Genomic DNA, 22,249 nt, shown 5'->3' on the forward strand with positions numbered 1-22,249 from the left:
ACGTGATCAAATACCGTATGAACTGACGTCACCAGGAAGCCCCACCTTCCCCCCCCTCGCTGGCCTCGTGTAAGCCCCTCCGCGGGGAGTCGCAAAGAGCGGTGGGCCTGGCGCCTGCGCGTGGGATGGGTCGTGCGTGCCGCGGCCAGGCTACGGGCCGGGCGCGTGGGGAAAGGGGGCGGCGCTCCTGGGGTGTCGGGGAAGGGGTGGTGAGGCTGCTGCTGGGCTGAGTGGGCGGGGTGCGGCGGCGGTGGTGGCAGCGGCGGCGGCTGCGCGTTGCCTGGTACGTCAGCGGCAGGATGGCTGTTGCTGCCGAAGTGGCTGTAGCGGCAGCAGCAACAGCAGCAGCAGCCTCCGGTGGCGGCTTCGCGGCCCCGGCGGTGGCTGTGGGGCGAGAGGTGGCGTAAAATGGCGTCGCTGCGGGAAGGGGGCAGGTATGGCGTGTCCTGCGGCAGAGTCACGCAGGACAATATCACGGTGCTGCATGTCAAACTGACCGAGACCGCCTTTCGAGCACTGGAGAACTACCAGGGGAGCAAGGTGAGGAGAGCCCCGGTTAACCTGGTCTTAACCACCGAAGAAAGCGACGCTTCGCCGGAGTAAGGGGTCGGTGACCCTCGGGGATTTCCCTGGAGTTCTAGAGCAGCGCGGAGAGCGAGGACCCTGTTTAAAAAATAGAGAACTAACTGATGGGAAGCGGCAGTAACCTTCCTACCGAGGCAAAGGCTTGCCTCCTCGGATGGGGCTGGAGGAAAAAAAGAGGGTTGAGGGAAAGCAACTGCGGGAGCCAATTTCGGTTCTGTTGAAGAGAAGGGTTCCCTTCGGTTTCCTTTTACGGCTGCCCGACACGTCCAAAGCCTTAACTTTTCCTAAAGTCTTGTTTCCCTGTTCTTCTAGTTTCCCTGTTTTAAAAAGAAAACTTTTGCGGGATACAAAGTTTCCCCAGCCGCAGCTGCTTTCAGGCCGAAAGACATGAGGGTGACGCTGCCTGGGGTTGATGCCATCTTTAAAAAATGGCATTTACCCAAGAAAGTCGCCTTTCTGGGTGTCGGTGCCAGCTTGTACCTCCGGAGCTGGCCGTGACCAGTGCCGGCCGTTCCCAGATGAAACAGATTCTGCTGAGCTGTCATTTATTTATGGGCTTTGCTCTTCTTTTCTCTTTGGCCTGTCGCTGCCATTAAATGCGTGTAGGAGAAAATAGGTTGTGGGTACCTCTGGGGACTCGATTTTCTTTTTTTTTCTGAAGCCTGTTCTGTGGCTGAGTTTTTAAGTGACAGTTGTAACACTGACATTTATTGCACATCGTTACAACGCTGTCAGAAATATTAAATCTTACTGCCATCCAGACTCCCTTCCCCCATAGGCTTTTTTCTTGCTCTTTTCCCATCCCCATTAGCAGCTGTGAAAAACTGAAATGGGGCCAAATTGTGCCTCTCATTTGAAGTGGCATTAACAGCTATTCAAATTTTCAGTGCAATATATTTAATTTGAAAAAAGATTACATATTAAGATGCATTAGCTTCATATATGAGTGTCTGGGGACACTTAAAAAAAAATGGAGATGAGATCAACAAAAAGTGACCTGTAGGAACTGTGTTAATCTCCTTTTGCAGAAGTAGGAGGCAGGAGAGCTGCTGATCTCTTTTATTATCTTACTGCAGCTTTCCAGTGGAAACTTGAGCCCTCATTTGTGTTTGTTCAAAGCACATTAGAGTTCCTGTGTGCTACCCTGTGCCCAGTAAGGACTAAGCTCTAATTAACTGGTATTTTAACATGGAATTTCAAATTAAATTTGTTTCCCTTTCTTTTTGCCTAAGTTCCTTTTGTTACTGGCTTTTTTTGAGTGTTCAGAGAAATCTTGAGGGATTGTTGAATTGCAGAGATTCTAAAAAGAAGAAAAGGTGCTGATCAAAGTTTCTTCTTTTATTTTTAAATACGGTACTCCAGTCATTTTGTAGAGCCAGCAGGCTTCTCCCAAAAGGGCTTTCCCTTTAAACCTTCTAAGAGCAATAGATAAGCTGAGAACATAACTAAACCAGACAGAATTTAAATAACAGGTTCTTGACAGATGGCAGACTATTCTCCCATTCTCCGCCCTGTTTTCTCCTAGCTGTTCTTCTTGCAGAAAGATGACTCAGACATGGTTTTCTGAGAATTGACCTCTAAATTGTGCCTTTTCGTATGACTAATAGTTGTTTTTCATAATAAGCAGGGTAAATCTAAAATAGTGAACAAAATAAGCCTCCTTCAATGAATCTGACTCTTCTGTAGTTGTGTGACTCGGTCAACTTTCTTTCCTCATTCAGCAAACTATAGCCACTCTGGGGTATATATGGAATAATTACTTAGTACATCAAGCTCTTTCCCTTGTTAAGCATGAGTGGAAATTATTACTTCTGCCAAATAATCCATACAAATCAACTTCAGATTGGAGCTTTAGCTATAGCATATGTTTGTTGAAGAATTGAAACTGCAGTTATTCTTATTTTACCATGAAGCTTGTATTCAAGAACAATGCAGTTTCAGAAAATTCTGCTTGTTGTTAATGTAGCCACCACATTTCCTTCTCTTTATTTTTTTGGAACTGGAGCAGTTTAGCTAGATTTCTAAATCAAATATTTAAAGAAGAAAATTGATCCTTAAAGTTTACACCATTGCAGATATTTTTAGTGTCTTCTATTTCACTTAAATGAAATGTATAACATTAAAAGAGTTTTCTCCCTCTGTCTTAGAAAAAAGCGTTAATATTTGTAACAGGAAAATCTAATCTTACTGTATTGCGTACGTGGTTAGCTTTAAAATTACTATCACTTCATTTCAGACTGAAAATGATTATCTTCAAATTCCTTTTAACATTTCTATAATCAAAGATATTCTGCATTGTCATACACTTGGAGTTATTTTTTGAAGCAGTTTATGTTATAGAAAATAAAACATTCAGAAAAACTTTTAATATAAAATACCAAATCTACATAAAGATAAAAATTAAATTTTAAACAATATTTTTGAGTCCCATATACAACTTTGTTCTAAGATATATTGTTTTTCTGTTAAGCAATCCAGTTTTAATTGTTAAAAATATATCCTAAAGCAGGAAAATAATTTATTTTATCTGAAGCAGTGGCATGGGTTCCACGTTCATGACTACATAAAATGTGTGCTAATCTCAGCTTTGTTATACGGAAAAATAATTACATTTGCCATGTACAATTCAAATGATTAATTTAAAAAACTAAGGATGATAGGGAATCTGAAGTATTAGAAATTATACTAGGTATACAATCTTTTATACATGGGGAACAAACTTAATGATATTTCAATCTAGAACATATTTCTGAGAATGCATATATAAATCTATATTGTAAATACAATATTTATTTCTAATTATATAAACAGATTCCTTAACTAGTTGAAAAACATAAAATGATCCATCTAATTTTGGCTACCTGTCTTATGAAATGGTATTAAAAACTGAATTCTTCAAGATGTGATTTTCAAAGAACTTGTGATAGAAAGGAACTTGCACATTATTTAAACAGTTATCTATAGAGTTATTAACTAGCTGTTGATAGCTTAAAAATGACCAATAGTCAGATTTAGCCTTGCTTATATTGAAAAGGTAATCTACATTAGCTTTTCCATTGACTGAATTAATTCAGCAGCAAAATTTTCCGAAATCAATAGAATAGGAAGAAATAATTCCAATAATTAAATGTAGGAATAAATATGAACTAATTTTATTTGTTGAATTGCATTTATTATGGCCATCCATTCTAAAAGAATCTTAATTTAATACCATTGTAACCATACATAATACGTATAGCCAGACTCCAATAAATAATTATTTAAAACAATGTAAAAGCTTAACATAAATTCCTTAGTTTAGTAGTCCTTTGTGCCTGTTATTAATATGGCATGTTATACATTAAAGAGATTTAGATGTTAACTGAAAGGGTAATGTTCAAAATAAATACAGCCACCTTTAATATACTTTATAATATGTTATAGCATAAACAACATAGAAACTGCAACTTTCACATTATTATTTCATAGTAGCTATGAAATGCATATGTCATTTAAAGAAACTGTCAAATTTTTAAGCTATATTGAAATGTCCTCTCTGCAATGAGTAATAAAATAAACTAATACTAATCCATGACAGTCTGTCTTATATTTGATTTTTTCCTCAATTAAAAAAAACGTTTTAATTTCATTTAAATATAATGATGAGAGTACCTCTGTGACCCACTCTTTTTCTGTTGTTAATCTGTGATCAGTCTTGCTATATTAGTATCTAAGCATACATTAACACTATTCTAATTAGCACTATTCTAAATGTAATCATTCTCTTGAAGATAAGCCTCAAAATAAATACTGTCAAAATTTGATCAATGTCAAGGCTTTTTATCTTTCTTGTCTGATAGTTGTGGTCAATACAAAAATACATATCTGATTTTTTTACCTTTTATCCTGGCACTGATTAAATTTCTACGTGGATTTTGGGAACCAATTTCAGAATTCTGTTTTTGAGCTAAGATCCCTAAGTAGTTACAGACCAAGCTATCTAAAGAATCACTTACATGTGTAGATCTCTGTACTCGGGTATACAGAACTGTTTTAAATGTCATAGGTGTAAATGTGATAGGCTTATTGGGGGAAGGGAATTACTTCCTTCCACTGACTATATGTGGGATCAATATCCTGCATTTTAAAATAAATGGTGAAATTGTCATTAAAGACAATGTGCACGTCTTCCAACTTTTCTGATTTGCCAGTGTAGGATTAGCTATTCACTTACTGTGCATCCATTCTTTTATCTGCAACCCTCTATTAATGTTGCTAGCTATGGCAGGGACAAATCTGTGTTTACTTTTGATTTTAAGTTTGTATGCACGTTGCTTCTCTTATCACTAGCTAAGGTAACTTTAGTCACTCTGCTCAATTTCCACATATGGCCATGATCATTATGCCAGAGCTAGTCAGAACACAGAAGCTTCCAAGGAACAGGGCAGGTGTTCAATTGCCCCTAGTCAATCTGGCTGAGCCGTAGAAATTAAGGAAAATTGAAGGGAAACATAAAGGCCCACAAGAGGGGGAAGAGAAGGAATTATTCCCCCTCCCCAGATGAATTATAATACCTGTATTCCCAGGTTTTTTTTTAAATTAATCTCAAGCTCTTCTGGAAGCCACTTTAGCAGACAAAATGTATAATCCTTTACAATAGAAAAGCCTGCTCTATTAATGATTTGACATATACAATCAGAAGAAGGAAGTTCATAGTTAACTTTTTTAAAAACTTCCCTTGTTGAAATGGTTTGCTGCCTGTGATTCAGAAATCTGGATTTTTGTTTATTAAATAGATTTATATCAATTTGTGATTAAGCATTAAATTTTCTGTCTAACAATAAAATCTAGAAATAAAGGTAAGAATCTATTATTTATCTCATATTCTTAAAATCATTACTTTCTGAGTTTCTATGGATTTTATAAAAGTATCCTGCAAATAGATCCAAATAGGTTAGCATTATTTTACATACATTGTCAAAAGCTGGATGATGCATGAGAAAATGAGTTACGGCAGTTCTGCACATAATCTACTGCAATCTACTGCAGTGCTGTTGTCCAGTTTCCTAGTGTTTATGTGATGGAATGTAATCCAGAATTGCAGGAGGGAGGGGCTCTTTCCCAGTTTGGAATTTCTGGAAAGCAGGAAAAGGGCAAAGATGGCAAACCCCCCCTTCCCCCGGGAGTTCACAGAATGTATCTAATAGTTATTGCAGATAGTTGCTCTAGTGTGGCAAGAGTTTGTTAATAGCTGAACATTAATAAAGAACTACTCAGAAGTAACTCTACATGTCATTCTTGGTTCTTTGGGCCTGATAGCTTGGGTATATACATCTCTATCTGCGTTTTTAGTTAGTTCTCTTCAATCAATTCCAATTCTCTTTGCTTAAAGTAACAGCGCAATTTTTCAGTTCTTGAGTTGTTTGGACATGTCCATGTACCTTGGTTGGCAAAAATACAGAATTTGTTTGCCAATGCTTTCTTGCCAAGTTTTTTTTCAACTTCCCACTCTAACCTGCATCCTTAGTATTTCCTGATAGCTTCCTGTTCAAATATGAATCAGGCCTGACTGAACAGAATTTATTTGGTCAAGAGTAGCCAAAGGCAGCTACTTGTTCCTATCAGCCTGGATTTCTTTTATTCTGCAATATTTTTAGAGTGGTTTAAAACAGCACAATAACTTTAAATATAATAATGAATTGACTGAGCAAAAGTGTGTTTGAAAGCTTTGCTTTTCAAAATTAGTCTGATTGAAATATCCCTCTGTAAAGGGTTAAAAAGTCCCTTCTTAAAGAGTTAAAAAAACTGCTTTGAAATACCGGTAGTTACTTCAAAAACTGACTGTCAGCACATGGGTGTCCATGGACAGACAACAGTTTTGTTGATGCACTGTACAAACTTAGCACTAACTGTAAAAAGGCTATTTGTATTGAGATTGGAGGCAGTATGCTCTAAATACAGTTCAAGGGGAACAATAACAGGAGCTAGATATTTCTCATCTGATTTTTAAAAAGCTACATTTTATGGGCTTTTGCCTGATCTAGCAAACCAGTTATGTTCTTAATATCCACAGGACTGAATTGTTAATTTATTAAAATTTGTTGTATAAGCAGCATTTCTTTTTTACATTCAGATTAAAATTGAGTAGAATGAGATTATGTTATAGGTAATACAGGACCTCGTTTGGAGCTGCAGAAATGAGGCTCATAGCTGTGTGGAGGCTGTGTGCAGTCACAGGTTGCCCACCCTTGTTTTGGTATTCCAATTCAACTCTCTTTACTGACAGAACTGCAAAAAGAAGTTGGAAGGATACAAATACATTTTATGAAGTTTGTTTTCTATGATAAAGTAGTTAAAGAGTTTTAATAATTTGTTGTAATTGAAAACCAAACCTACATTTTCTAGTGTTGCTCTTGAAGCCAAGCCAGATGAGAACACATTTTGGCTCATATATTCAGCACTAAACTATGATTTAGCATTTTATATATATATATAAAGTCAACCTTTAATAATAAAGCCCCTACTATCCATTGTTTATCTCTGTCAGTGGTTAACGTTGCTTGAGTTAAATTCTAGAAATTGGCCTTTTTGTGGGAAAGAGGTAGATAGCTTATAGGTTTGAACAGTGCTTTTTTTGAGGGGAAAAAAAAGGTGCCGGAACTCACACACATCATACAACCCGCCTTGCCTACCCTATAAGGCAGTGATGGCGAACCTTTTAGAGACTGAGTGCCCAAACTGCAACCCAAAACCCACTTATGCATCGTCAAGTGCCGGGTGGGCGTGGCCAATTGGGTGGGCGTGGCTGCGGTGGTAATGGCAGACTGGGTGGGACTAAAAAGTTCAATCAATTCCAACTTTGCAAGATCTTTTTTTTCCCCGCGAGAAGTTGAAATTGATTGAAACTTTTTTTTTTTGCACACGGCGGCGGAGGCCTAAAGCGAAAAGGTTTTATAAAACCCAGCTGAAGGCCTAGGACTGGGGCAAACGGCGCACGTGCCCACAGAGAGGGCTCTGAGTGCCGCCTCTGGCACCCGTGCCATAGGTTCGCCACCACTGCTATAAGGTTTACCTTTGTAGTTGAAAAAAAAAACCCTTCGATTTTTAGTGTATCTAAAAGACTAGGATTTTATTCAAGGTAAGTTAATACTATTAATGTTACCATGCACTGTGTGGCTTTAAATTACAAGAAGGCATTTTATTAATCTTTTGGGACATTTACCATGTCAGCTTTCTATGTGGAATGAAATTGGCCCAATAAAACAAAATTTGGTTGCTTGTAAAAGATTGAATTATTTTTAAGAAGTTGTCAAACAAGGTGGGAAAATTTACATTTGGAGTTTAATATGGATATTGACTTGAAACAAATTAAAGTTGAAACTTTGTCAGTGAACAGATTACTTTTAATTTACCTTTAAGTTAAACCCAATTTAATAAATAGATCTGATTAAACCTCATACTGTAGGTCTACCTTTACATCTGACCAATACATAATTAATATATATTATTAATGCCTCCAAATCACAAGACATTGGCTTTATTCTTATTCTTCCCCTCTACAGTTTGAATATAAAGTATAAAAGACTAAAAATAGATTTCCGGTGACATCCCAGCCTTTGAACTACCCAAGGAACTGAAACAGCAAAGTTTCGCTGTTGGGCAAGCTTCCACGCCAGCCGCCTTTCTTTCCTCTCGCTTCGCCTCTTTTTAACCTCACACACCACCTTCTGTAAAGGAAGGCAAAAGGCTCACTCACCCTCTCGTGAAAGATGGCCTCCATGTTTATGTGTCTCCCACCGCCACCATCGGCTTCCACACCACATGGTCTGACCCAGCCAATCAAGCCACGTTCTGGCTGTGGTGGTCCGGCACCTCATGGCTCCTCCTAGAGGAGGCAGACAGCACTGGAGGGAACCCCACTCACACCGTATTGCCAGCAGGGCATTTTCAAAAACAAGGATAAGAAGGAAAACAATAGGAAAAGAACTCTGGAAAATCCATCGAAAAAAGGTGCTGGAACTGCGTTCTGACAAAAAAAGTCCTGGGTTTGAAGCTAAGGAGAGGGGAGATTACTTTTTAAAGTAAACTTCTTATAATTGATTTTTCTAATACTGTAAATTAATTTTAACAATACCAGAATATAAAATATTTCATTTTTTACAGCTATTGAATTATTTATTGATTGGTTTTTCTGAAATGAATTGATTGAGGTGCTATGGAGTATTTTTTTAAAAATAAATAACAATTAGTTTTTGTTATTAGGGCTATTTAAATTCTTCAAAAGAGGTGTTCAGAATATATAGCTATTTTAATTATTTTAAATGTTAAGGAAGTTGGTTTTTTCCCCAAGCTCATACAGCTAACATTTTGCCTAGCAAAGCAACTACCAATGGGGAGACAGAGAGGAATAGCTTCTAAAACTGCTGTAGGAGTCAGGAAAAAGATGTAGCTGTGTTAACATTTTGAGAAATGTGCTTTGTATACCTTCCCAAGTGTTTCTAACATCTCTTTTGAAAGTTTTGCATTGCCATAATTGTCATCAAAACCCAATTAAAATAAGTATTTTTTTTCTTCAATATATTTCATTAATATGAAAGGCAGCATATAAATTATGTATGCCGCCCAAAGTCACTTATTGAGAAGGGTGGCTATAGAAATCAAATATTCAAAAACAATTTTGAACAGAGATATAGTATGTAGAAATAATTTACTGGTTTATAGTCTGAGCTTTGTGTTAACAAAAATTATGGTTCATGAGGGACAAATAGATTCCTTAATAATTACCGGTAGATATTGCTGTTTTATCATTTTTTTGTATTGAGTGAAAAGCATGACTTTAGTATTTTCAAAGCCATTCCTTCTGTTTTATTATATTCATTATTGGCTTCCTTTTACCACAATAGACACTGTATATTCAGTTAGGTAATTAGAGAGATAAAGAGAGTGCTCTATAACAGTTTAACAAGCCATTTACTATTTAATATTTTAAATGCTATTCATTGTGTGAGCATTCTAAAACTAATAATATATTATGTGTATAGCAACTATTCAAATAAATCCCGGATTAGTTAATATTAATAGCAAATTAAGTTAAAATTAATAGCTTGTCTTTTACATTCAAATCAAATGAATTAAATTTTATTTGTTTTGCATCAGTACAGTATTTCTATTTTAACTAGAAATACAGATAATGTTATTTCAGAAATTCCATATCTAAATTCTATAATATTAGAAATTAGTATATAATTTCTTACGGTACCTCTTGACATACTTCTGTTAAGTATGCATTACTTACATAATCCTTTATAATGTTTTGCTAAAATATTTTTTACTTTTTAAGTTTTGTAATGATCTTACTTTTTTTCCTTTAGAATGTAATTCCTTCTCGACCTTCAATACAGTTTCGAGGACTTCAAGGGGTATGTATTTTTTATTTTAAAAACCTTATCTAGCTACAGTTAAAGCAGATTATATTAGGCAATAAGCTACATCTGTTTTAAATTACGTATTGAATATGTTATGTATAAACACTGTATATTTGAAAATATTTCCTGTTTTATAATCTTACTGTAATCAAATGATAAGTACAGCATTTGATTTATTCATTTATTAGATTTATGTCTTAATTTTGTCAGACAGTAAACATAATGCCTCCTTCTCCCATTTACCTCCAAGAACCCTATAAGGTGGGTTCAGTTAAGAGTGTGTGACCCACCTAAAGTTAGACTAATACTCAAGAGACACCTGACTAATTTATTTATTCAACTGGTTCATGACAATTTCTTGTTCTTTTTATTTTGACAATTTTTAATTGATTGTGAATGAAAATAGTTTTGTAAGTTTGAAAATTGGGAGGCATAATGGCATTGAAAAAATTAAAATTAGTCAAAAGTCCTGAAAGTTTTGCTATGTAATTATTTCTGACAATTGCTGGATATATCATTTAATATTGGCTTTTTACTATTTACTATTTACACCGGCTTATGCTACTTCTTTAAAGTATTTTTTTTAATAATATATCAGTTGAAATATTGATCAGTTGGACTGTGAAAAAAACTGCCTGTCATGTTTCTCATGCTATTATCCATATGAACATTTTTATCAGCCATATTACTTATTTTTTGACAAATGTTTAAATATTTAGGAGAAAGAGGTCAGGCATTAAATTAGAATCAACATGGACTCTAGTTACGTATGTAACCATATTCTTCTTGCATTTATTTTTAATATAATATTGGCAGGTTTTTTTCTACACTTTTTCCTCTCTGCCTAATATGAACTGAAGTAATACTTAACATAGAAGATAGACTGTGACCAAAATTATACGAGTCGCATGTAATAAGATGTTATAAAATGTTATAAAATAATAAAAGTTATAACCCATGAGTTAAATACAATAAAATGTGGCATGTAAGCATATTCATGTTAATAGGTGTCTATAAATATCAGGTGTATGCATATGATGGCTACCTGGTTATTTATTTGTTGTCTGTCTCTTAGCTATCAGCATTTTCTTAATTCTTTTGGGAAATACGGAGTAGAAAATTAGCTTTTTTCTATAAGGATGAGATGCTTTGAATGTTATAGCTATGATTACTAGAAGAAAATTTAATTAAATCAAAAGCAAAATAAAAAGCACATACATGCATGAAAAATCCTGTATTCATGAATTTGCTTTTAATGATATCAATAACTAAATTTCACATGTATTTTATCCTCAAAACAGATCTGAGTTATTTATTGCTTGCATGAAAAACATTCAAACCATTTTGGGAATTTTTATGTACTGGCTTTTATAGCTGTATAGTGCTTTATATTAAGTTTCAAAATTGAAACAGCTGTGTTATTTCCCAATATCATGTGGCAATTAAAGAGGACAGTTTCGTGATTTGGGAAGAGGTGCAGCTGTTTTAAAAAGTTGTAGACCGCTCTTCTATTAATTTTGAAACATCTTTAAATTATTTTCAAGGAGTTACACAGCCCTCTTGGCTTGGACTTTATAATTAATTAGGCTCATAGTAATAGTTATAATTATTATTATTATTAATAATAAGCCTCACAGTCAGTATTCTTATTGGATCTGTTATAGAGGAATTAATTTGTTTCAAGGATTGTGTTTAATATTACAGAAATAGCCTTTCATGCACCAGATTGGTCTGGTGGTAGTCCATTCTAGTAGTTCCTGGTTCCAGAGTATGATTTTAGAAAACATTTTCTCATTATATAAAATGATGCAGATTTTTTTTTGTCTTGAAGTAGGGAAAAAACATGAAACCTAGACTATTATGGGATAATGAACTATACTAAATTTCATAGCAATCATTATAGACTGTTTGATTGTATATGTGATCCACTTATTTAAAATATAGTTTATTAAATTTTTAAAGTACTTTGCACATGATGAAATTCTCATGATAATTAGATATTTATGGGGAGATGAAATTTGTCATGTTTCAAAGAAATAAGTATGAAGAAGAGCAGAATTACATACTCCTTTGACCATTGAAACTGCTTGTTCAGACCATTTCCTCAGTATTTATATGCCATTCTTGATTTGCGTACCCAGAAGGTTTCAGTCAAGGTAGCCCTTAGCAGGGCCAAATATTGGCTGTTTAATTTTATAGCAGAGTAGATTTGAGTCTTGTGCATGACGAGTCAAACATACAAGCAGAATATAAATAAGTAGGCCAAAAGGGGAAAAGGTCATCCCACACTGGTATACTAAACTATACTGTAGGATCAAAATTGAATGGGACTACCTCTTATGGAGAGAAATGATATGAAGAAAACAGGCATGTAGAAAGATGTCTTTCACAGGGCTTTTTTTGTCATAGAACGCACGGAACAGCGTTCTGGCACCTTTTTTCAAAGGAATTTGTGGAACTAAAAAAAGTTCAGTCAGATCTTCCAACTTATTGCGGGGAAAAAAAAGATCTCACAAGGAGTTGGAAGGTCTGACTGAACTTTTTTTAGTCCCACAAACTCCATTTCCCTGTAGCAGAAGAGAAACACACCAGAGCTGGAAAGCAGGTTAGCAAAGAAATGCTTTCGGGAAGAGGGAGGAGCTGCGCCAGGAGGAGAAGCAGCAGGAAATGGGGCTGCCATTTCCAGAAGGGAAAAGGGAAACTTGGGGCAATGCAGGGCAGCAAGCAAGTGCTGTTCTCTTCTCTGCATCCCTGCGCAGAGCTGCTATGTTCTCCGTTCTCCGTGAGACAGGCAACAAAGGACTGGCGGCGGGGGAGGCATATGCCACCCAGTCACGGCGCAAGCCACAGGAGAGTTGGCGGAGGACAAGGAGGCGGCCCCTGCCCCCAGGCAGGTGATCTGCAAGGTGAAGCTTAAAACCCGTCCAGTGGTGCACAGCGGCAGCGGAGCCGTTCACTGTCACTCCCCCCTGGCTTCGAAACGGCGAAGGGGGACCAGGCCTACCCTACCCATCCTATCCACCTTAGCATGGAAGTCCGGTTCGGGAGGGGAGTGAAAGGTTGCCGATCAAGGAATGGCCTGGTGGGGGAGGGGCTGAGTTCTGGCACCTTTTTTCTTACAAAAAAAGCACTGGTCTTTCATATAGAAAAACTAGTTAAAATAATTTATTATTTCAACAGGGTATATTGTCAAAAATATATTGTTTAAAATAAAGTGAAAAATCTTTCTCTCCCCTTCCCCTCCTTTTACATTATCTTTTGTCCAAAAGGTTGCAATAGATATAATTAGTGGTGGATTAATCACAATTAATTAAGCTAAGTACATTATTTCCCCTTTTCCCCTTCCTATCAAGTACTTTCACAATCAGTTGTTCTACCCAAATCAAAATATTGGGGGCAGAGTTCTGGAAAATCCTTTCAAGTAGAACAAATTGTGTTTCTGGATCTTTCTGCCCCAGATTTTTCATAAATTGCCATAGGTTTGGAATTCACCCAAAACAGAACATGACCATAATTCTTATTCTAAACCAATACCACTGTTAAGTGATGGGAAAGAGCAAAATAAAATCAAATATCAGGATAAGGGTGAGAAATATTTTATAGGCATGCTTAGTAAAATTCAAGATATTCTAATGTAAGTTCTAGACTACAAAAATCTTTGATTTTTCAGTAATCAGTTATTTTCTCAAATTTCCAAGGTTGCTACTACTGTAGGAATAATATCGTTCATAATGTAAGATCTATACTAACATGTTCAGATGTTATTTATATAATGATATTGATTGTAATCTATACTGATAATTCGTTAAAACATGACTTTTTGGTTAGCCACTTGTTAAAGCATTTTGGGGAAAACCTTTCTTTGCTCCTATTTATTTATTTAGCTTAAAGATATAATAATAATAATAATAATAATAATAATAATAATAATAATAATAATAATAATAATAATAATAATAATAATAATAAAAAAGTTGGAAGGGACCTTGGAGGTCATCTAGTCCAACCCCCTGCTTAGGCAGGAAACCCTATACCATTTCAGACAAATGGCTGTCCAGTCTCTTCTTTAAAACTTCCAGTGTTGGAGCATTCACAGCTTCTGGGAGCAGGTTGTTCCACTGGTTAATTGTTCTAACGGTTAGGAAATTTCTCCTTAGTTCTAGGTTGCTTCTTTCTTTAGTTAGTTTCCATCCACTGTACTTCTATCCCTATTTGTGAATTCAAGTTATTGTTTAACCAGAGTTGTACATTGGTCAGTCATCAAGTGTGCAGATCACATTACTCTTATCTTTCCTATAACCAGAAGATTCAGCAATACTTTGCTTGCAAAAATTAGGACACAAAATAATACTTGTAATTTATAGCATCTTATTAGTTTAAAGACTTTTAAAATGTTACCTATTCAACATGTTAAATTTCAGTTCTTTATTTTTATAAACAAGTTCACACTGCAATTTCTCTGCTCTTGCTATATGGATTGTTGATGCTGCATTGCGCTGTTGATATTCACGTATCAAATCTGGAACCATATTGTGCTGTCAATCATAATCATATGCAAATATGCTTAGTTTTTTGTCATTTCAGCTGTTCTTTTTTGTGTATAATAGAACAGTAAAGAGTATTATCTATAATTGCAACTAATGCTCTTCTGAGAACATTTCTTTATGGAAACCTTTGGAAAATATATTTATAGCAGATCATTTCTTTCTTTGTGTATGCAACGCTCCCACCCCAAACATAGATTACTCATAGCTACTTATCTTAGGATCAGCAGGAGCAGTTTCTCAGACAGGCTTTTCTCAATATTACCTGAATATGCTAAAGATAGGAATTTTTCTTTTAGGTATATAAAGTGTGTTCTATATTATTGAGGAAAATCCCCTCCCTATATAAATATGTATAGAAGCCAACTACATAGATTCACAGTCATTTATTACTTGAACTCTAGTAGTTCAACAAAACTTTCAGACACTGAATGCAGTACTCTAGCTTAGGATGCAGATCAAGCTTATGAAACACATAGGTATTGCTTACCTCAGCCTACTGCTTATCATTTGCCTTCTTTGAGACAACTATTTCACATAGGTTTCATAAACAATGGTATCTTACACCCATTCAGTTCTTGTCAAGTAAACCATGAAGTAATATACAGGCATTTTCTTCTGTCTCAGCAATATAATTGACTGGTGTCTGCCAACTTATTCTTGGTTGATTCTTACTTTGATTAAGGGAGTGGTTTTAGATTAGAAAAATTTGTTGGCCTCTCTGTGGAATAATTTATGCTGAAACGAAGAGCAATACATTTGGTATTTTAAAAAAATTCAGCATGATATTCTGGATATATTTTTTTTAAGATTTTTGTGAGGGGCATTGCTTACTGATACGTATGCACATATTTAAAAGGATGGGTTATGGAGGGTGGTGCAGGAGTAGCAGCTTTGGCTTGGATTCCCTGTATTGCTTGATATCTCCATAAATCAAATGTAAGAATTTATCCAGAGATCTGACATAAGATATTATATGATGTTATCAGCCAACTTAATTTCTCCTATTTGGGCATAATGATGTCTGGATGAGAAGTAATAAAAGGTTCTGGCAACAGTGCCTTATATTCTCGTCATCTCTCAAATTTTTGCAATACGTTACAAATAGGACTGACTTGTTATGGTATCTGATTATTATTTTTTGTCCATCAACAGAAGAGAAGGAAATATGCTGCAAACATATCCTTATGAAAAAGCAGGCTCTAGGACTACTGTAATGTTTGGTATCTTCAGGGATAAGNGGGATAAGAGTCAACAAAATTGCTTGAATTATTTGTTCTAAGTTTTCTCAGTGGAAGAGGCAGTTTGCTTACAATATTTCTAAATGTAAAAATAATACTGTTAGAAGTTTTATACCCCCAAAGACAATTTGTTGAATTTAAATATTAAATGTTTGAATTAAATTCCATTTCTTTCTTGGGCTCAATGGATATGTCAATGGCAGACTAAAGTTTCATTTATTATATCAGAATCCTATTAGTGCTAATTGTAAATTAGTTGTAAATATGAAAAAGTATCTGCTTAGTTTCATAATTATAGCATTATAGATAAATATTTGTATTTGTTTGTGCTTCAGCTTGTAAAGATTCCCAAAACTGATGTCCCAAATGAAGTCCATACCTTTGATTTCTATCTGTCAAATGTTGGCAAAGATAATCCTCAGGGAAGCTTTGACTGTGTCCAGCAAACTGTTTCAAGGTAAAGGATTTACTAATGGGAATAAAAGTGAAATTGTTTTGTTTAATTGTTGCTGGTGTCTGTAGCCTTGTTGCAATGAACAGTTGAAAAAGAATTCAACACAGCAAATACGAAGTGTAAACCCTAGTTCTAAAATTGTTGTAGTCTTTTGAAAAATACAGTTAAAGAAATCATCTTATTTAGATCCCATTATTCTGTCTGTAGAAAATGCCAGTTCTACCTCTGGTCCTCCTTTGTTGTGTATATATGACAAATTATATTGTCTACTTTGGAATTTCTTCCATTTGTAACAGTACACACATTGCTGACATTCACAATGAGAAAGAACTATTTTATTTCTCAGCCTTGTAGAAATGGATGAAATAATTATATGATCAAACGTATGTGTGTGTGTGTATGTTACATACATTAAATGTATACTTAAAAACATCTGGAAATTGAGAGAAAATGCTATGGTTCTTAATTTTGATGGTAACAGACTACCTTTTTTTGGAATCCAGGAATTTTTACTAAGATGAACAATCAGAACATTGATAATAAAAAAAGAGATAGAAAGGAAGGAACAAATATATAAGCAAATACAACAAAATTAAAAGCTAACACAGTAAGTTAGTTGGTTTACATAGCTTCAGAAAAAAAATGTAAAAGTTGTAAAATTCATATGTAGTATTTGTTTCTGAAAGATACTTTTATAGATGAAGGCATTATTTCTGTTAGATGAAACCCTTTGTTATGTACCTAAAATGTATTTAAAAAGGAAGATTCATTGCATTTTGCTCATCTAATACTATTCCTATCCCTTTCAATACCTTTAATTCAAAGAAAGATGTACTAGACTACCTAACTTGATGCAGGAAGCAAAGTAAAAATATAGTTATTATATTAACACTAGAGTCCAAGATCTAATATTCAAAACTGAGATTTAACTTGAATAGGAGATTTAAAGGGAACATGATTAAATCTAAACCACCTTGTGACTGGAATCAGAAAAGATTAGAATGTAGGGGTAGGATGGGATGAAAGTAAAGAATGGTAGATCTTTATATCCTGCCAGATCACTTCAGGGATTTCACAGTAATACATTCTTGAAATATTTCTTCTGCAGCTCTTCTAACAGAAAAATAACAGGTTGAGGAAAATATGTCCTGATAATTTCCATATAGTCCAAAACAACAGACAAATGCTGAAACAAATAAAAAAATGACCTATTCTTTTCCCCCAAAATACTGCTTAAACATAAACTCTTACTAAAGGTTAAAGTGCCTGCCCTCTTCTGACTGACTTTACTATTCTACGTTGGGACCTTCTAGCCAGAGCTAATCAGTAGAAATAATATATTATGAGCTAATTATGAAATTAATTCTGAAAAAAATGATGTATGTGTTATCACTATTGTACAGGTTACAATAGTTGAGTTACAATCACAGTTGGGACCAGAATTTCAGTTGTAAGTTGTGACAGTCATAAGCTGAGGCACCCAGGTGACCAGACCCAATTTTACAACTGTTTTTATAGTAGTCATTAAGAGAATCACACTGTCATAACTCTGAATCGTGTGGTCATTAAGTGAATCATGCAGTCTTACTAGTGCTAAAGCATTTTCCCAAATGGGCTTTTTTTAAACCACAAATTGCTGCAACCAATCATAAATGTGAGCCTATTAACAAGTGCCTGAATCATATGACTGGGGGAGGCATTTGACAACAGCCAGAAGTACTTTAAGGGCCATAAAGCACCATTTCTGAGACCATTGTAACTCTGAATAGTCATCAAATCAAGGAATACTAGTAGTTATAATTCAGTATGTGTATGAAGAAATAGTCTATGAAGGAATGACAGTTAAAAACAAAAGAGCCAAAGAACTCCAAAGTAGTCACAAGCCCTAGGGTGGGTCAAATAAAGAGATTTGAGAGTTAATAAAGGATAAGCATAAAAGGTTTATCCTTTAGATCAGTGGTCCCCAACCTCTGGTCCGTGGACCAATACCGGGCCGCAGCATGCCAGCAACCAGGGCAGCACAAACAAGCAAAGCCCCATCCATGGGATGCAGGCAGCACACAAAACCACTCCCCCTCTGGTCCACGGAAAAACCTCTCTCCAAGAAACTGGTCCCTGATGCCCAAAAGGTTGGGGACTTCTGCTTTTAGATTTAAATAGATTCGAGCAAGGTAGAGAATTGCACAAGAAAGGACATATCTAATCCAGAAAAAAGCAGAAGAATCAAGTTGTGTCACTTTTTTTCTCTCTCCCCCATCTGCCTAAATGAATTCTAGTAGAAGATAAGGTGGTCTACTGTGAATCAAATTCAACTCTTATGCATACACCCATGTAGATTTATTGGGAACAGTATAGAAATTGTTTACCGTTATCAGGGTTTTTGTTTTATCTACCCTGGTATTTCTTGGTGATATTGCATCCGAGGATCAAACAAGTTTCACCTTCCTTAATTTTTACATGATCAGCAAGTTACTGTCATTTTTATGGTATTCTAGCAGAATCTGAGACACAAGCAGCAGAGCAGTTCTCCTGCTCTAGGTTCCTTGATAGGAGAGGTTTTGGAAAAAAATAAAACAGCCCACAAGAGAGCCTCTTGTATCATTGAAGCCTCCTCTTCTGCATTTATTACGCAAAGCTGCAATAATGTTTGAGGCTGCAAAAGTCGTAAGCATAAGAAAATCTATCAAAACTTCAAATCACTTTCCAGTCTTTCTAAAATAATTCCTAGGCTTTTTATTTCCTTTAATGCAGGCATTTCAAACTGCTGGCCCGTGGGCCGGATGTGTCATGCCAAAACCATGCCCACCCCATTGCCAGCAATGGGGAAAAAGTCCTAATACATTGCGTGATGTCACGTGATGTCGAGAGATTGACATGCCTGCTTTAATGCCTCACTATAATATGAAGATTTTATTATAATCAAAAATCTAATTGACTTAATCTCCTTTGAACTAAATCACTCTTTAAGCTTCACATTGCCATCTTTCAACAGTTATTTTGTACAGAAAATTACTTGACTTGAAGCAATATAAATACTGCTATTAGAGTATGGAGGATGTAAGTCATAAGCATCCTTTAAAGAAATTAGTATTTTTAAGATTGAAATGTATAATTAGAAATATGAAATCAGTTCTTTAACCAAAGCCAAAATAATTTCACCAGCGCTCTGGAAAAGATCAGGCAAAAATAAATATCTGTGACAAGCATTTGTGAAAAAGGCTTATTTATTTATTTAAACATTATTAATGTACATCTTCTTTCCAAATGCTTGAGATGAAATACAGTTGCAAGTAGATTAAAAAATTAAAAAATAAGCCTTGAAGATAACAGTGAGAAGATAATAGCATAGATATACAGTACTTATGTATTCGCCAATACTTCAGTTAGTTTATTTTTAAGGACAAACAAAATAAAATACGTTCCAAAACAAAGTCTTGATTTTTCATCATAAAATATTGTGATGATTACTTAGTATTATGTCACTGAATAACATGGTAGTTATTCATAATCAGTGTATGGTTCCTCCAGATTCAGAAAGGAATACCAGTTCCTTGATAGTCAACAACAGGAATAACTTTTTAAAAAGCCTTATCCAAGTGAAATTGGTTTCAGTAATATGGATTTGCTTTCACAAATCATTTTATATTTCATGTCATTTAATATCGGTAGCAAATTACTTCATTTGATTTAATTGCTAATTACTTTCCAGTTAAAGCCATATAGACATTTTTAAAGATTGCTGAAATTTACAGATGTTCCTATATTATTGGCAAAAAGCAGAATAGTACCTTACAGTTGATAACTACCATTAAATGTATAGAAAGACATTGAATGTTATTGGGCAAAGTAAGGTTCTACATTTAGGCAAGAAAAACCAAATGTACACGTATAGTATAGGTGGTACCTTGCTCAATAGTAGTAATTATGAGAGGGATCTTGGAGTTCTAGTGGACAATCACTTAGATATGAGCCAGCAGTGTGCTGCAGCTGCCAAAAAAGCCAACACAGTGCTAGGCTGCATTAACAGAGGGATAGAATCAAGATCACGTGAAGTATTAATACCACTTTACAATGCTTGGTAAGGTCACACTTGGAATACTGCATCCAATTTTGGTCACCACGATGTAAAAAAGATGTTGAGACTCTAGAAAGAGTACAGAGAAGAGCAACAAAGATGATTAGGGGACTGGAGGCCAAAACATATAAGGAAAGATTGATGGAATTGGATAAGTCTAGTTTAATGAAGAGAAGGACGAGGGGTGACATGATAGCAGTGTTCCAATATATCAGGGGCTGCCACAAAGAAGAGGGAGTCAAGCTATTCTCCAAAGCGCCTGAAGGCAGGACAAGAAGCAACAGATGGAAACTAATCAAGGAGAGAAGCAACCTAGAACTAAGGAGAAACTTCCTGATAGTTAGAACAATTAACCAGTGGAACAGTGGTGAATGCTCCAGTGGAACCAGTGGTGAATGCTCCAATACTGGAAGTTTTTAAGAAGAGACTGGACAGCCATTTGTCTGAAATGGTATAGGGTTTCCTGCCTGAACAGGGGATGGACTAGATGACCTCCAAGGTCCCTTCCAACTTTATTATTATTGTTGTTAATTCATTTTGCATATTTGTTGCACATAAAATTGTTTTCTTCCTTTATTACTTAGTACTGGATCATCACAGCTCAGTTGCCTAGGATTTATACAGGATAAAATTACTGTATGTGCAACAAATGATTCTTACCAAATGACCAGAGAACGTATGACCCAGGCAGAAGAAGAGTCTCGTAATCGAAGTACAAAAGTCATAAAACCAGGTGGACCATATGTAGGTATGACTGCATTTTTCTCATTTCTATGATTGCTTAAATTCTAATTATTGTACCATTTAATACCCAAAATATTGTAATTTCTATAAAGTTGATTTTTTGTCATTTTCTCTTTGCTCTTTTCAGTAATAGTTCCAGTAGTTTAACATGTTTCTTTTGTAAATCCAATATAAGAAAGCTTTCCAGATCATTCTTCGGTTGTACTATTTGTATGTCTCCTTTAATTATTTATTAAAATATTTTATTATTTTAATGATTATTAATAATTAATACTATTATTTAATATTAAATAAGTAATTATTAATAATTATTTACTTATCCAGTCATCAACTGGCTTCATTTGTAAATCCATTGTGCCATCTTTTTCATAAATCCATAACATCTTTTTCAAAGTTACTTTTTAATCTGCCTTTTTTTTTGAAGTCCAAATCCCCATTCAGATCAGCCTTATTCTCTGTTTTATCCAAAAAAATCTGTTGTTCTTCTACATTATAGTATCAATTTTGTAAGTACTTTTTGAGTATACTATTCCTAAACAGTCTTTAATTTCTTCTATAGTCAAATAGTATTACTTGAATTGTAATTCCAACAAAGACTGACAATTCAAAGCCACTTTCAAATCGCTGTTTGAAGCCACGGTCATCTGGTATTTTCTCTGAAAAACTTGAGTTTGTGATGGTTCACCTCTCTCCTATCACATAACTTTGTCTTACTGTTCTTCTGTAATAGGATAAAGATGAGGTGACAAGTTTTCAGCTCCCACAGTATGAACTATGCCAGTAATGGCGAACCTTTTAGAGACCAAGTGCCCAAAACCCTGTCCCGCCCCCCCGCTCCACCCCGTCCTGCCCGCTCCACCCGGCCCACCCGCAGGGCCATTCACTGCCTCCATGGCCCGCCGCATATCGTCCAGGCAGCCCAGCAGCGCCATGGCGGCCATGCCCTCTGCCCGCACCATCAACTGCGTGTGATGGGGCACAAAGGCGGAGTCTTGTCCCCACTGCCCAGCTACCATGTCATTGGCTACGCTGCTCCATGCAGGCCGCCCTCGGGGGCAACTCTCTGGGGGGGGCTGCTGGTGAGGGGGCCACGGGGGAGGCAGGGCTGGGGCGACAGCACACGTGCCCACAGAGAAGGCTCTGAGTGCCACCTGTGGCACGCGTGCCATAGGTTTGCCACTACTGAACTATGCACACGCTCT

At 35.8% G+C, this 22,249-nt stretch overlaps 1 protein-coding gene across 1 annotated transcript in view; it reads left to right on the plus strand.

Moving 5' to 3' along the window:
• Positions 1-340: 340 nt before the first annotated feature.
• Positions 341-22,249, plus strand: part of ELL2 (elongation factor for RNA polymerase II 2) — a 41,647-nt gene continuing 19,738 nt past the window's right edge. Inside the window, exons 1-4 of the mRNA XM_015831941.1 lie at positions 341-540; positions 9,936-9,983; positions 16,110-16,231; positions 20,888-21,051. Of these exons, the coding sequence (XP_015687427.1) occupies positions 409-540; positions 9,936-9,983; positions 16,110-16,231; positions 20,888-21,051 (466 nt within the window). The 5' untranslated portion in view covers positions 341-408. The remainder of the gene's footprint in view (positions 541-9,935; positions 9,984-16,109; positions 16,232-20,887; positions 21,052-22,249) is intronic.

The sequence above is a fragment of the Protobothrops mucrosquamatus genome, unplaced genomic scaffold, assembly GCF_001527695.2.
Source record: "Protobothrops mucrosquamatus isolate PMUCROS unplaced genomic scaffold, P.Mucros_1.0 scaffold_290, whole genome shotgun sequence".
Lineage (NCBI taxonomy): Eukaryota > Metazoa > Chordata > Lepidosauria > Squamata > Viperidae > Protobothrops > Protobothrops mucrosquamatus.